General features: G+C 32.1%; 3 protein-coding genes across 5 annotated transcripts; 1 reads left to right on the forward strand and 2 right to left on the reverse strand.

Moving 5' to 3' along the window:
* The first annotated feature begins 1,647 nt into the window (after positions 1–1,647).
* Positions 1,648–13,073, forward strand: Cul3 (Cullin 3). 3 transcript variants are annotated; one of them, XM_026631572.2, is made up of 16 exons: positions 1,648–1,808; positions 2,125–2,289; positions 3,902–4,099; positions 4,652–4,837; positions 5,042–5,245; positions 5,420–5,599; positions 5,885–6,079; positions 6,204–6,380; positions 6,546–6,716; positions 7,631–7,738; positions 8,255–8,379; positions 8,486–8,729; positions 8,838–9,007; positions 9,122–9,260; positions 9,431–9,583; positions 12,798–13,073. In XM_026631572.2, the coding sequence occupies exons 2-15, from the start codon at positions 2,230–2,232 to the stop codon at positions 9,581–9,583; spliced, it is 2,310 nt and encodes a 769-aa protein (XP_026487357.1). In that variant the 5' UTR covers positions 1,648–1,808; positions 2,125–2,229; the 3' UTR covers positions 12,798–13,073. The 3 variants fall into 3 exon arrangements, with proteins under 3 accessions (XP_026487357.1, XP_026487358.1, XP_026487359.1); XM_026631573.2 differs by lacking the exon at positions 12,798–13,073 and adding an exon at positions 10,084–11,536; XM_026631574.2 differs by lacking the exons at positions 1,648–1,808; positions 12,798–13,073 and adding an exon at positions 1,874–2,046 and having other exon boundaries at positions 9,431–9,992.
* Positions 10,195–12,493, reverse strand: LOC113394315 (uncharacterized). Its single transcript, XM_026631577.2, has 3 exons — positions 12,079–12,493; positions 11,279–11,460; positions 10,195–11,208 (listed from the first exon to the last, which is right to left on the reverse strand). Exons 1-3 carry the CDS (start codon positions 12,491–12,493, stop codon positions 10,195–10,197), a joined length of 1,611 nt encoding a protein of 536 aa, XP_026487362.2.
* B9d2 lies at positions 12,311–13,439 on the reverse strand. Its single transcript, XM_026631576.2, has 4 exons — positions 13,225–13,439; positions 13,018–13,143; positions 12,719–12,944; positions 12,311–12,650 (listed from the first exon to the last, which is right to left on the reverse strand). Exons 1-4 carry the CDS (start codon positions 13,313–13,315, stop codon positions 12,557–12,559), a joined length of 537 nt encoding a protein of 178 aa, XP_026487361.1. The 5' UTR covers positions 13,316–13,439; the 3' UTR covers positions 12,311–12,556.
* Positions 13,440–14,952: the final 1,513 nt, after the last annotated feature.

Here is a 14,952-nt window from a genome sequence, read left to right on the forward strand (position 1 = left end):
CGAATTCAGGAAGATCTATTAATAGCTATCAACTGGAAGAAAGCTACAACTATTATGTGTTGTTTTGCAATTGAATAAAAAATGGATTGTCAACGGAATTGAACCAACGTGTAAAATTTCTATAGTTTAGATGAAATGATTCAATTTCAGCTTGTAAATTTAACTTAAAAATACTAACTTTGAAAAGTCTTAAAAAACAACCAATCATCCATCCAACCAACATCTGGAACCTCTCGGAGATTTGTACGTTGGTAAATATTTTATAGTGTTACAAAATACTTTTTTAAGATTGCTATTTTCATTATTTGAATAGATGTTTAAGAAGAAAAAAGTTTTATTTGAAATATAACATTGAGTCCTGCTATCTTAATTTGTAAAACATTTTAGTACTTAAAAATCTTTGCAAATAAAATATTCTATACCTAAATCCAATATAAAATACCTAACCATCAAAAATGGAATGTAAAAATTGAGCATATTCAGATAATCATTCACCTCCAAACAATGGAATATTCGCGTAAAACGTAGGGATCATCTTTATATAAAGGCACACTCCATATCTATCTAATTATGTATCTTCTATACATATCAAAAATAACATGTACCTAATTGACTAATTCATCATCGCCGAGCGTAAACTATAAAAGTTAGGGCCATGAAATTTGGTGAGTAGAATTGTTTAATAGAGTAGACACCCACTAAGTAAGGATTTTTTAAATTAGAAACATGAAATATTATTTTTGGAATACTGATTAAAAATGAGTAGATACTTATTTAAGCGTTTCTGGATATTCTACCCTACGGGGTGAAATACACATCAATGTGTCTTAAATTAAGGTATTATTTTAAGTTAATCTGTAAATATATTCAACTTCACGCGAGCAAAGTCACAGGCAACAGCTGGTAACTTATAAAGCATGTAGTATGGTAGATGAGACTGCCAAGTTTCTTTACAATGTGAGTGACTTTTCATGATTCGATCGTAAGACAAGTAATATAAAAATCATCTGTAATCTGTATACATCAACTATGATACAGTATATTCGGGTATATGGAGCCATGCTTGTTACATAGTCGTGACCAATTAAAGCAACTATTATATTTTCAGTTAAAGTATATAACCAATTTCCTTTGAAATTAAATAATACGTAGTCATAACATTATTCAAAACTATTTCTGATTTATAAAAACAGTAACAAATCAGCTTTTGACGTAATTCTAATAGTGTTGCAAGTTAAAATATTTTTGATGTGTATGAAGCTCCATCTAGTGGTGAGTGACAACAATGTGAACAGCAAAAAGCCTTCCCCTTGAATAAATACACATTCTTTCAAGTCCTTACTTTGATGGTGGTGCGACCAAAAGTGTTGTCGCGGTGTGTTATAGTGTTTTCTATTTAAAAAACAGATATATCCTTTTTTTTATAAAATAACTCATAAAGGCACAACGCTGGCAATCTCCGTCCATATATTATTTATTGGTTAGAAGCTTATTCTTTAATAGTTAACATTCGTACTATCAATTATATCAAAATAGGGCAGTTTTTAATATCTATATATATCTACTACACTTATAAGTTTTTTATAAAGATTACAATTTTACTTTTCCGTTTACATGCTAGATTATTTATCTACATTATTTATCTGTGCCTTACAATATAATCTGCGCGTAAGGAAAAGAAAAAAAATAAATTATAACAATTGACTTACAGAATTGAATTATTAGATATATAGTAAAAATACATGTTCTATAAGCATTGTGCGACTATAAATTTTACGTTTTTTGCGAGGGATAAACAGCTTATTCATGTAAGTTCATTTATCTATTGTATTAATTTATGGAACGTCATAACGTGAAGTGGCGCTGGTGTATTGTCGGAATTCAACAACTACACAAGAGAGAAAGAGATGTGCTGTTATTTTATTTGTCTTAAATACTCATCTCCATTCCTGGTTTTTATAATACCAAGGATTGAAGTCTAAATGAAAATCATATCCTAAATGAAGTATAAACAAGTCAGTAAATACCACATAACAATTATCTTCAGTATATAAACTTTGCGCCGCATTTTTTATCGAGTGACGTTTTGTTTCGCATTAAATAAATCAACATTTTTGATTTCAGATGTGAATGTAAAAGTAACAATGAAGTATACTTGTGACTGTAAATGAAGTAGTAAAGACATTTAGAAGTTTATTTAGTGTGATAGATATCAAGTTCGTCGCCGCAATGATGAAGAGTACGTTGCCAAAAGACAAACCAGGCAAAATGAGGATCAGAGCCTTTCCCGTACGTATTTGTTTTATATACCTGTGACGCATACCTTTCCTGTCATATTTGTTATGAAGACTAACATTGTATAAAACAAAATTGTAAAAAAGTTGTCAGCCACTTGACTTAATTTGCTTCTTCCATTTATACAGGCAATGCTTATTAATTAAATTGTAAAAGAAAATGTATTCTGAATACAAAAAAGCATCCTAAATTTACCTGCCTAAAACATTTTATTTATATCAGGTATTGCCTTCTAAACATAAACATATACAACCTTATAATATAACCTTGAGGACAGATCATATTCATCATAAAATCAAGACACTGTCAAAATGAGTCATTGACACAAAATTCAAAATTAGAAATTTTAGGTGATTTCAGTTAACAAAATTTTTTGTGTTCAATATGTCATAAACACAATTTTATTTGACAAGTGAGAAAATCAATTTCTATATCTTAGCTTTCAAAATCTTTATTATTACCTTTATTATTGTTACTATTTTACAACAATGCTTGCTTAATACTTCAAATGTTTTATCTATGAAGATGACAAGAAAATTTCAAGTATGGAATTATTCAGAAGCATATTACCAAATGTACCCTGATACATGGGTTTGTACAGCTTTGATCTTTATAGTTCTAATTATCAAACAAAATGCAAGTAGGCATGCATGCCTGTTTCAATTTTAAACTAATATTCAATATATTTACCATACTATACAAATTCAATAAGGTTAATGTTTAAACTGTCACCAATTATTCCCAAACTTGTTTCTCAGACTTATATAATAATAATTTCAAATTAAGAACTTCATCTTTATAAATCATTTTATTATTTTGATAACAATGACAGCAGTAGATTATAACACCTGTTATTCACTTCAAACATGGTTAATAGACATATTGGGCCAGAACCAATCATGAAATTTTGCAAATACATTTCCTGGAGTATAAAGCAAGAAGGTCACCTAAGACCTGGCCCTCCTCTCATCAGACTGAAACTATTTTTTATAATAATAACTTAGTATTCATACAAATGTATGTAAGTTTGGACATTTATTAAATAAATAATTTATCTCATTTTATTTTAATTAAGTATCATAAAATAATATTCTCGAAGGGGATATGATTCTAAGCCCTTTAGCGGGTCACCTCTAACTATAGACATTGACAATAAAATATCACCATAGGATTATTTATATAATAAAATGGAATCAATAATAATTTACTAAAAGAAATATAAATAAAAATATACATGTATTAGTATGATATTGAATATAGAGTTAGATTTTAGTACTTTGTTAAATAATCTAAACCTAATTATACAATTTTATCATTTGTTTAAAAAAGACTGCTCTGGGTCAGTAAAAACAAATTATTGAAATTTCTTATCAAAAAAATTAAAATAGTGATTAATGAGTGCAGAAGTTGATTTGATGGGTTTAATATCCTGTTCTTCGAATGCATTTAAAACCTTTGGTCCTATGTAATGATATCAAGCTTCTATAGATCTTGAATTATTGAAAATAATTATAAACATAAATATATTTTTTGTAACAGCATTAAATAAATTGTAGCATCTAATAAAAGTATATGTTATAATGTAAATGTATGTATGTAATTTTAGATGACTATGGATGAGAAATATGTGGAGAGTATATGGAGTTTACTTAAGAATGCAATACAAGAAATTCAAAAGAAAAACAATTCTGGTCTTTCATTCGAAGAACTCTATCGAAATGCATACACTATGGTCCTACATAAGCATGGAGAAAGACTCTACACAGGCTTGAAGGAAGTTGTCACACATCATCTAGAAACAAAGGCAAGTTTAAGAAAATACAGATTATTTATATAAATAAACAGTTACTTATATGTACAACTTATCAAATTATATACATAAAGGAATTACTTTTATTTTATTAAATTGCATTACTGATATCTGATTAATGTGAAAGCTATAAGGACTGATAATTTTTCTTAGATTTATGTAAAGTTTTTAGTAAATTAAAAATATTTTTTTATTAAAATGGGGGTAAATTACTATATTTGATAATTTGTAAACAGTTTGTTAATCACATCATGTAGGTACATATTTACCTCCCCCTGATCCAGTATGTATATTCTACTAATATGAGACGGTAACAGCCTTAGTAATTTTCTTATTTAACTAAAATTTGTCAATATACTGATGACTGCTGATGCAATACAATTTTGAATAAAAAGAACATCTACATTGTATTATATGAATGTAAACAGTGGCCTTATGTGGCCCTTACACATATTCAAATTGAATTCAACTCTCTTGGCACTTAATTTTGATTGTTTTCTGGAGCTAAATAAAGGTCCCCCAATTAAAAATTATAATTATTTTCAGGTCCGTGAAGATGTACTTCATTCTTTACACAATGGATTCCTGCAAACATTAAACAATGCTTGGACTGACCACCAAACTAGTATGGTCATGATCCGTGACATACTCATGTATATGGACAGAGTATATGTACAACAAAATGATGTTGATAATGTGTACAACTTGGGCCTCATTATATTCAGAGATCAGGTAATATTTCTTGTATTTAATAAATAAATAAAATAAACAAAAACTTAAAATAAAAAATTTGCATATTCAAACTGCATTCTTGTTTGTACTTATCACATCTCATTATATGTTTGACTATTTGGGAGCCTAGGTGCACAAACAACACAGTGTATATTAACATTATTATAATTGTTATGTATCATTTTTATTGTTAACTATTAATAGGTGGTTCGCTATGGCTGCATCCGAGACCACCTGCGGCAGACGCTCCTGGAGCTGGTGGCGCGAGAACGGCGCGGCGAGGTGGTGGACCGGCTGGCCATACGCAACGCTTGCCAGATGCTTATGGTGCTCGGCATCAACTCACGCGCCGTCTATGAGGAGGACTTCGAGAAGCCTTTCCTACATCAGTCTGCTGAATTTTATAGGGTAGAGATAAAAATTATTGAAATCTTTATTTCAATTACCAACTAGTTTCGTATATCATCATCGTAATAATTTGAAACGAAACATGTATTCCAGACATGGATAAACTACCTAAGTATAAAGATTTCCGATCGAATCGATTCGATTAGATTTTGCTTACGTCTTTCTGTATTGCAGATGGAATCTCAAAAGTTCCTCGCAGAGAACAGTGCAGCGGTGTACATTGCCCGCGTGGAAGCGCGCATCAGTGAGGAGGCGGAGCGCGCGCGGCACTACCTCGACGAGAGCACCGAACCGCGCGTTGTGGCCGTGCTGGAGCACGAGCTCATCGAGCGGCACATGAAGACCATCGTGGAGGTATCGACTGATTCATATTCGAAAGATATATCTTTATATATGTCATTGTGAATATATATACTGAAATTTACGAAAAAGAGTAATTGCTTAGTGATAATCCGGAGATGACGGTTGATGTGTTTAATGGTACCACCATAGCCTAGTAAATGACTAATTATATATAACTATGATTAGTAAGTGATCGTGAGCACCTACTCCAAAGCAAAACTTTTAAAATGTTAAGAAGTGTAATTTAGGTAGGTAAAAATAGCAAGAATCAAAATGCAATAATCATCGTTGGGTTAGATGGAGAACTCCGGCGTGGTGCACATGCTGATGCACACGCGCACGGTGGAGCTGGCGTGCGTGTACAAGCTGCTGTCGCGCGTGGGCGAGGGGCTGCGCACGGTGGCCGACGCCGTCTCGGCGCACCTGCGCCAGCAGGGCCGCGCACTCGTCACCGACACGCACCACAATACCAATGCCATCGCATACGTACAGGTCACTTTTATTTCTTAATAAATCGTTAAACTTGCTTAAATTTTTCATTTTTTACTCATGTCAATTTAAACGATTGTCTATTATTATATCGTTAGCTATAAAGTTTTTTTTTCTATATTTTCAGAACCTGCTGGATCTAAAAGATAGATTTGATCACTTCCTTCACAACTCCTTCAATAATGATAAAATATTCAAGCATATGATTGCTTCCGATTTCGAATTCTTCCTTAATTTAAATAATAAGTCTCCCGAATTTCTCTCACTATTTATCGATGGAAAGCTGAAGAAAGGTGAAAAGGGCGTAAGTATACATCTTATATATAAAGTAAATATTTTTTTATTTAAATTAATAATGTTAATTATGCTAACATGCTACAATTGTACACATATACATATAAAAAACAATAATAGTATATATTTTTAAATAATTCTTAACAGACATACAAAATATTTTTTATAATTATAGATGAGTGAGCAAGAAATCGAAGCAGTCCTGGACAAAACCATGGTGCTGTTCCGCTTCCTGCAGGAGAAGGATGTATTTGAGCGCTACTACAAGCAGCATCTCGCCAAACGACTCTTGCTCAACAAATCGGTTTCAGACGACAGCGAGAAAAACATGATCTCTAAACTTAAGGTAAGCCATTGAATATAATAACTTATCACAATAATAAAAATAAAAAATTAATTATACCTACTTACTGCATAAAATGTCGAGAGTAATCTTACTAAGTAGTTTATTTTTTCAAAATAAACAATAAATCAATAAACTATTGTTAATTTAAATAATAATAACAACAGTTATTGAGACTATAACATTCTCCAGAGAGAGGGTTTATTGAAAGACGTGGAGCCCAGGGACTTTCACTGCATTATTGGTGATGTTTCCCAAATTGAAAACTCGATCAGTGACTTACAATAAAGCTACCTAATATTTCATTCATTTATATCTGCAAAATTCTTTACCAACGCCTATGGACAGTAGTTGTAAGTGTCCTAAGATTTCTATAAAATTGTTGTAGTTAATCATTTCGAAATCTTGCTTAAAGTCTTTATGGAGATCTGTGCATTAAAGCATATTGGAAAGAATTTTGCAGGTTATATTATAGAAGACTTTAAGCAGGACATATCATTTTCATTTATAATAAATTATGAATGTGTAATCATTTTAAAAATATGTTAAATAGTTTAGAAAGTTCACCCTGTAAGGTTTCTTCCTCATGTAGATTGAATACAAAAACTTTAAAACAAATTTTATAAAGCTTTTACATAGTTATAATAGAATTATTATAATAATCTCTTTTGATTACTTTGTCTTGTAAATTGTTTCCCATTTATAAATTTTGAATTACAAATAGGTACAAATATTCTAAATAACTGATTATCTTTTGTCAAATAAATAGCAAAAATATAACACAATTTATTAAATAAATAGAGGTGAGATTTAATGATATAATATATGTAATAAAACAAATCCATTCAATGTTATAGTTCCTGTTAATATCTCATATCAAAATATTTCCATTACTGGCATTTCATATTATGTTTCAGACTGAATGCGGTTGTCAATTTACGTCAAAGCTTGAGGGTATGTTCAAAGACATGACAGTATCCAACACTATCATGGAGGAATTCAAAGAGCATGTGCTGTCATCTGGGGTGAATTCATTTTTTATCTTTTACTTTCAATGTAACCAATTATTAGCTGGCTAATTAATATTTAATTTAAAAAATATACATGTTTTATATATTTTTTTACACAACTGTATCGTTGGTCTAGTGGCTAGATATAGGGCCACAGATCCTGAGATTCTGGTTTCAAACAACAGGACGGGCTGATTAAAAGATATTCGGTTATTTTGTCAAAAAAATCCCAGTAACAGCCCAGAATCAGGAAGCTCGTGCCTCGGAGAGCAGGTAGTCTTTGATCCTGAACATTCTCTAATTGTGTCGAATTTGCCGTCTCATCGGATTATGAGAGTGAGGATAGTGCACTTGTGATTGCACCCACATTTGTGCACTGTAATATGTCCTGCGTAATTGGCTAATCTCCGTTTGGGATTAACCGCCGTAAACGAAATCGGTCAGGTCGACATAATCATAATTTTTTTTACAAAAAATTAAACAAACACATCATAATAATGTATATTTATAATGGTGTTTTATTTTCCTCAGACCAACTTGCATGGGGTAGATCTGTCAGTACGCGTTCTCACAACTGGATTTTGGCCAACACAGAGTGCTACTCCCAAGTGTAACATCCCGAAAGCACCAAGGAGTGCATTTGAAGTGTTTAGATCGTAAGCATAAAGTATTTTTTATTTATCTTCAAAAGTAGCAACTGAATGAACCCATTAATCTAAAGATGTAATGATCTTCTACTTCTATGATCACTTGCAACTGTAGGTTCTACCTAGCGAAGCATTCGGGGCGCCAACTGTCGCTGCAGCCTCAGCTGGGCAGCGCGGACCTGCACGCCACGTTCCGCGCCCACGCCGCTCCCGCCAGCCCGCCGCGCTCGCCCTCCGCCGCCGGCACCGCGCCCGCGCCCGCCTCCGCACCCGCTCCGCGCCGACACATCATACAGGTCTCCACCTTCCAGATGTGCGTGCTGTTACTCTTCAACAAGCGCGAGCGACTCACGTACGAGGTAAACTTACGCTCCCTCTGTATATAATATACTAAATAGTATAGAATATACTAAATAGTTTTGACTTCTTCGCTGAAACTTAATGAATATCTATGTGAACATTTTCAGGAAATACTCAACGAGACCGATGTACCTGAAAAGGATCTAGTGCGCGCCTTGCAGTCGCTGGCCATGGGCAAGCCCACGCAGAGAGTGCTCATCAAACACCCTAAGACTAAGGAAATAGAACCATCTCACCAGTTCTATGTCAACGATGCCTTTACTTCTAAGTTGCATAGGTATATCATTGTCAGCTTGTTTAATATAAACAATTTATTATGAATACAAGGCCTATATTATAGCTAGGAGATGTTATTACTTGATTACATTTCTTAAAAATTCTTGTGATACAGAGTAAAGATCCAGACAGTAGCTGCCAAGGGCGAATCCGAACCAGAACGACGCGAGACTCGCAACAAGGTGGACGAGGACCGCAAACATGAGATAGAAGCCGCCATCGTGCGCATTATGAAAGCCAGAAAGAAAATGGCGGTAAGAGAGAAGAGTTTTACGTTGTCGTAGTCAGGATTATACAATTAATCTAAAATACAATAATGTTTGTCCATCTATTTGTGATTGAATTAATTTGATTATATTTTGCATGTAAGTTCCCAAGTAAAATACGTAATGTTATACGTAATAAAATTGAAATGTTTCAACAGCACACATTGCTGGTAGCGGAAGTGACAGAGCAGCTGCGCGCGCGTTTCCTGCCGTCGCCCGTCGTCATCAAGAAGCGTATCGAGGGCCTGATCGAGCGGGAGTACCTCGCGCGCACGCCCGACGACCGCAAAGTGTACACCTACGTCGCATAGGTGCGTAGCGACGCTATCGCCTCTACAATCAACAGTAACAAGCTTCAGTTTCTCCCCGTAATATCCACTTGTTTACATTATCGTCCCGATAGGTCGGTTGTCAAATACGCAACCGCGGTCAGCTTTGTCTGCTTGTCTCTCGTGAGCCCCTTTAACTTTTCTTGTGTCTTAGTAAATTCATATATGTACCGGTACGCAAACGGGCCGACAGATGTAAGCGGAGCCATAGTTTGTAAGTTAAGACAGATTATTCTCAAACTTAAGTACAGATTGAATTGTAAACGCTGTAAAAATATTGTATATACAAAATATTGTGGTTTTAGTCTGATCATTTCGATGTGTACTATAAGTGTTCCTCGTATTTTCCTAGAGTAGCTGTTATGTTAAATTAAATTCTCTTTTATAACAACTATGTTTCATTGCAACAACATCGCAACCCTCTTGTGTTATTAATATTTCGTTACTAGGTTACTTCAACCTAAAATGGGTTTTATTTTCAGGCCATCACAATTTCAAGTCATTGAAGCGTGAATGCCAAGTTAAAGTGATAGAAGTAACAAAAGTATTTAAATTATTTCAAAATAAAAATTATTAGTTATTATAAAGTTATTTTATTTGCTTAAGAACAAAATTGTACATAAATATAAAAATAAGGTATGACGTTTAAACTCACTACTGCCATTATGAAATGGAAAAAATAAATTCTTAGACAAATCAAAACTGGAAGATGCTCCAACATAACTACGCGTATTAGCGTCTAAGAAATTAGTATCCACTGTTATGACCGTCGACAAATCATTGACGTTAAACGTAATATTCTTCGTCGTGCCTTTAACTATTGCACGCAAAATTTTAATTTCTTCTTTGCTGACGCCTATGTCGGCGTATGTGAAGATATAAGCAAATCGTGTCATTAAGTTGTAGCATTGCAGCTGGAATTTCTTTGAACTGTATTCACCGTATATATTACTTTTATTAAATCTCTCAAGACGTACCCATTTACTATCACTGAGGTTATTTGGATTTCCATAGGGCGAGATAAATATATCATGATTTAGTCGTAACAAATCCAAAATTTCCGTTTGAATTTTTAAACACCCATCCGTTTTGTATATTGCATTAAGTTTTGTTAATTTTATCCGACATTTCAGTCTTGTGTTAACACCAAAATTTACAATATTATGTGTTATGTTCGTGATAATACATTTACCATTTTGGTTATAAGGAAGCAAAAGATTATAACTTTTTCCATGTGTACGATTGTAAAAATGTTTTGTATGATTGCTCTCACAATAAGATACAATAATTGGTAATTTTTTTAAGTAGCCTGGATTTCCACTATATGTAACAATGTTGTCAATAGAATCATTTCCCATGTAGAAATTAACTTTAACTTCTTGTGAAATGAAACCAATGTCCATAGAAACTTGTTTAATATAGAGTTTCAGTATTGCTCTTGTTATAACAGAATCATTACAATAAATTATGTATTCTACTTTTACTCCTATATTATCACAATGACTCTCTGAACATGATGGTTCATGTAAACTTTTATTAAATGTAATGCAATCATTGTCGTTACAAACAAGAACAGTCCAATTGATACAGTGGAATGTAGAACAGTTCTGTAAATAAAATATTAAATGAAATTAATTATTTAAAAATTGAACAGACAAATAAGAATGAAATAATTACCAAAACTGTACTGTTTGTTGTCATTTCTGTTGGACTTATTACATTTGATTCAGTGGAGAGTTGTAAAGCATATAAAAAGTGAAGATCCTTGATTTTTACATAACATTTGATGTACTCATTTGTTAAAAATTTAATTGGTTTTTTGCCGCTACAGTAACTATTACTCACTGTTATTGGTAGTGCTAGAAACAATCCATTAGTATTAAAAATTATTCATATTTAGATGTATATTAATAAAAAGAATTTACTTACATATTATATAGAGAGTTTCATTTTTGAAAAGCCATACAGGTTGGCTGTACACATATACGTTTTTTGTGAATTTATATAATGGTACATATTCTGGACTAGTATGCCACTTAAGATATTTGTTGACATCTATATTTTCATGCTAAAAAGAAGACAAAGTATTGTGATGTACACTCACAGATAATGTTAATGAAATACTTATAAGAAGCTAGTAACATAGATCCTACTAACCTTATATGTTTTTCCTTTATCCGGCAAGTTTATTTTATCAATACAAAGGAAGTGATCAAACACATTGCTAGTATCTCTATTACATGTATCTTGAAAGAAGCAAAAATATTGCAACTTTCTATTATAATTAAAACACTGATTTTCATTTTCCCTTTTACAATTTTTGAACAAATTAAGTTCTGTGATAGTACATTCGCTATCACAACAACAGTTGATATCACATTTATTAAACTGCAAAATAAAATAAATCATTATAATAATGTTCGTCATTCAATATAACAAAGAATCTTATTTTATTGTGATACCTACCAAAAAATTACATGCACAATTATTTGCATTCACATTTTTCTTTGGAGTTTCAGTTGGTTTAGGTGTTGTCTTTATGTCAAAGAATGTGATATCAGTCACATTGTCAGACTCTGATTCATTGAAAGAAGTTTCAGGAGCCAAAGTAGTGTCAGCCATTGATACATTCTCATCATAAAGCAAATCAAAGAATGTACTTGTAAAATCTGTCGATGTTGTAAATGTGGAAATTTGTATAGATGAATTGCTGTACTTTTTCTGTTCTGTTCCATTAATATTCTTATGTAATCTTTGTGACTCATCTTGATAATAGAGTGCATGAGGTTTTTCCTTTATATTTTTTAACACAAAGCTTAGGTTTCTAGCAACAGTTTTTTTGTGATCAATAAATGTATCACCAGTCTGAATTCTTTCATTTATGAAGTCCATTAGACAAAACTGAATAAGTATGGACATCAAAGTAAAACACAAATATGTAATAGGCTTCATAGTTCATTTATATTCTACCCCAAACTGAGTTAAATTTCTTAAAACTATGCATATATTTAATTTAATTTCTCCTCTTGATTGTGTAATTAATTTGAACCTGTTAAGACAAAAGTAAAATATGTATCTAGTTTTTTTTTAAATATTATTTCAATAAATCTATCAAACCTGTCACTTCCTAAGTTAATTATATCTGTTTGCGTCAATTCATGACCACCACCAATGAAATACTGTTTTAATCTTTCAGTCACAGTTGTTGCAGCAGGAACCCAACAAGGAACTTTAATGGTATGGTATCCTGGAGTAGAAGGTAGAGCGCAGCAGCCGTAGCCGACTACCCATGAGCGTCCTATTGAATCAAGACAACTCACTTGTAGAATTATCTTCGGCCAGCCTATAAACAAAGTATTTAAATACATTAATGTATAAGAGTTTGTTTGTTATTAATAAAAAACTAATGGTTTTACCTTGAATGCCTTTACAAACATAATGTAAATCTAAGGGATGGACCCATTCGACACTATTTTTGAAGTTTTCTTTACCTGATGCTGTTTGTCCTTCGGAAAATCCAGAAATAAGAGTCCAATTTGGGCCTACAAAAATGAAGAGATACTTATTATTATGATAACATGCCAATCTCCGTAATGTCAACTACTAATATAATATCATCTCACCAGTCTGGAACGAATATCGGCAAAATAAAGAATTTGGATCGTTAAAATCAGAAGCACTTTGCAATTGACCAATAATATGAAGTTCTGCCATTAGTAAATTCACATTTCATCAAGACTATATATTATGTATGTTATTATATATACATATTCATACCTATATACCTTATTTATATAATGTAATCACCTCAACATTCACTGCTTTTTGGTTGAATTATTAGTCAGAGATACTTCCAACGGAAGTAGTTATTGAACTGGTAACCATGGCAACGGAAATTTATATACAAACGTATAATGCCCAGCAGTTTTACTAAAAAACTTTAAATATTTCGTAGGGGTACTGGTCCCTAGCTTACTTGAGGTCACTACTTGTAGGTACATCTTGATAGTAAAACAAAATGTGCTTGCTTGTTGGAACGGAATTAATTTATTTTAAAAAATGTCGATATGTGTACAAAAACTTAAAATAAAATTAACCAATAAGTTAATTACAATGTATATTTACAATTTGATTGTCCAAAAAAAAGTGCTTACATTTCTACTAATGAAAACTAATAGAATTTGAAAATGATAAAATGTAAAAATTTGAAAAACAAAATTAAAATAAAACATATTTTAGAAATTAGTTTACAAATTAAATATTAGATTTTTCTACCAATGACGAAGCTTCAATTTCGTATCTTCATTTCGTATGACGATTAACGATACGAAATACGAGCGCGACGGGTGAGCGCCGTAATCCGTATACGCTTGACCGTTCTCGTTGATATACACGATTTGCAATTTTGCAGTATATATTTCAGCGTTGCAGAACTGTCGATAGTTTCACTATCGATAGTTGACCTCGAAAATTATTCATGATATCGATAGTACAATCGATAGTATCGTATTGATTAATACTATCGATAGTATCGATAGCTCTCCGTGAGCAATACTATCGATAGCGGCAATACTACGATACTATCGATAGTATCGCTAGCTCTCTGTAAGCAATACTATTGGTAGTAGCGATAGTTTTGGACTATCGATAGGCAGCGATGTTTTGATAGTATTGCTTTTTTAATATAAGAAATGTAGTGATTGTATTTTTAATACCAGTGTTCACGCTGTGCTTGTTTTTTTGTCAAGTTTATGGTTACTTTTCAAGCAGTAACGTACTGACTTGACTCAAAATGGGTATATTTATTTGTTGAATATTTTAATTAATTATAACTCTATGAAATTCCAAGGCCACGCTAATTTAATTTTTTTTTTATGTTTAAGAAATCTGTCTGTCTGTTGTCTTTGTAAATGTCGATTTTGTTAATTAATGTAATTGTCAGAATAAACTAGGAATGAAAAATTATAAACTTTGTAATTATTAGTTTTTACAGTTTCGGTTAAAATAATTTTGAGCAAAAGGTATACATTCTTTGAATCAAAGGCCCTGATTTGTTGTTGAATATAGTTATTTTTTTTAGCAAAGCGAAGCAACCTTCCTGAGCTTTTAACTCTGAAAGTGGGAAAACGAACTATAACCTACCATAAAACATGAAATACGTAAAAGACATTAAAAAAATAAAGAAGTAGAAAATTGAGTATCTGAAACAGAAACAATTCGAAAAATCGAAAATACGTGTTCAGACTGTGCTGACATATTCATAAATTGTTTAGAAAATGATCTGAGAAATAAGAATTTTTCGCGCCTATTACATGAAGACTATTAATATAATATACCACAATTCTACTCGC

This window comes from Vanessa tameamea, chromosome 4 (genome assembly GCF_037043105.1).
Source record: "Vanessa tameamea isolate UH-Manoa-2023 chromosome 4, ilVanTame1 primary haplotype, whole genome shotgun sequence".
NCBI lineage: Eukaryota > Metazoa > Arthropoda > Insecta > Lepidoptera > Nymphalidae > Vanessa > Vanessa tameamea.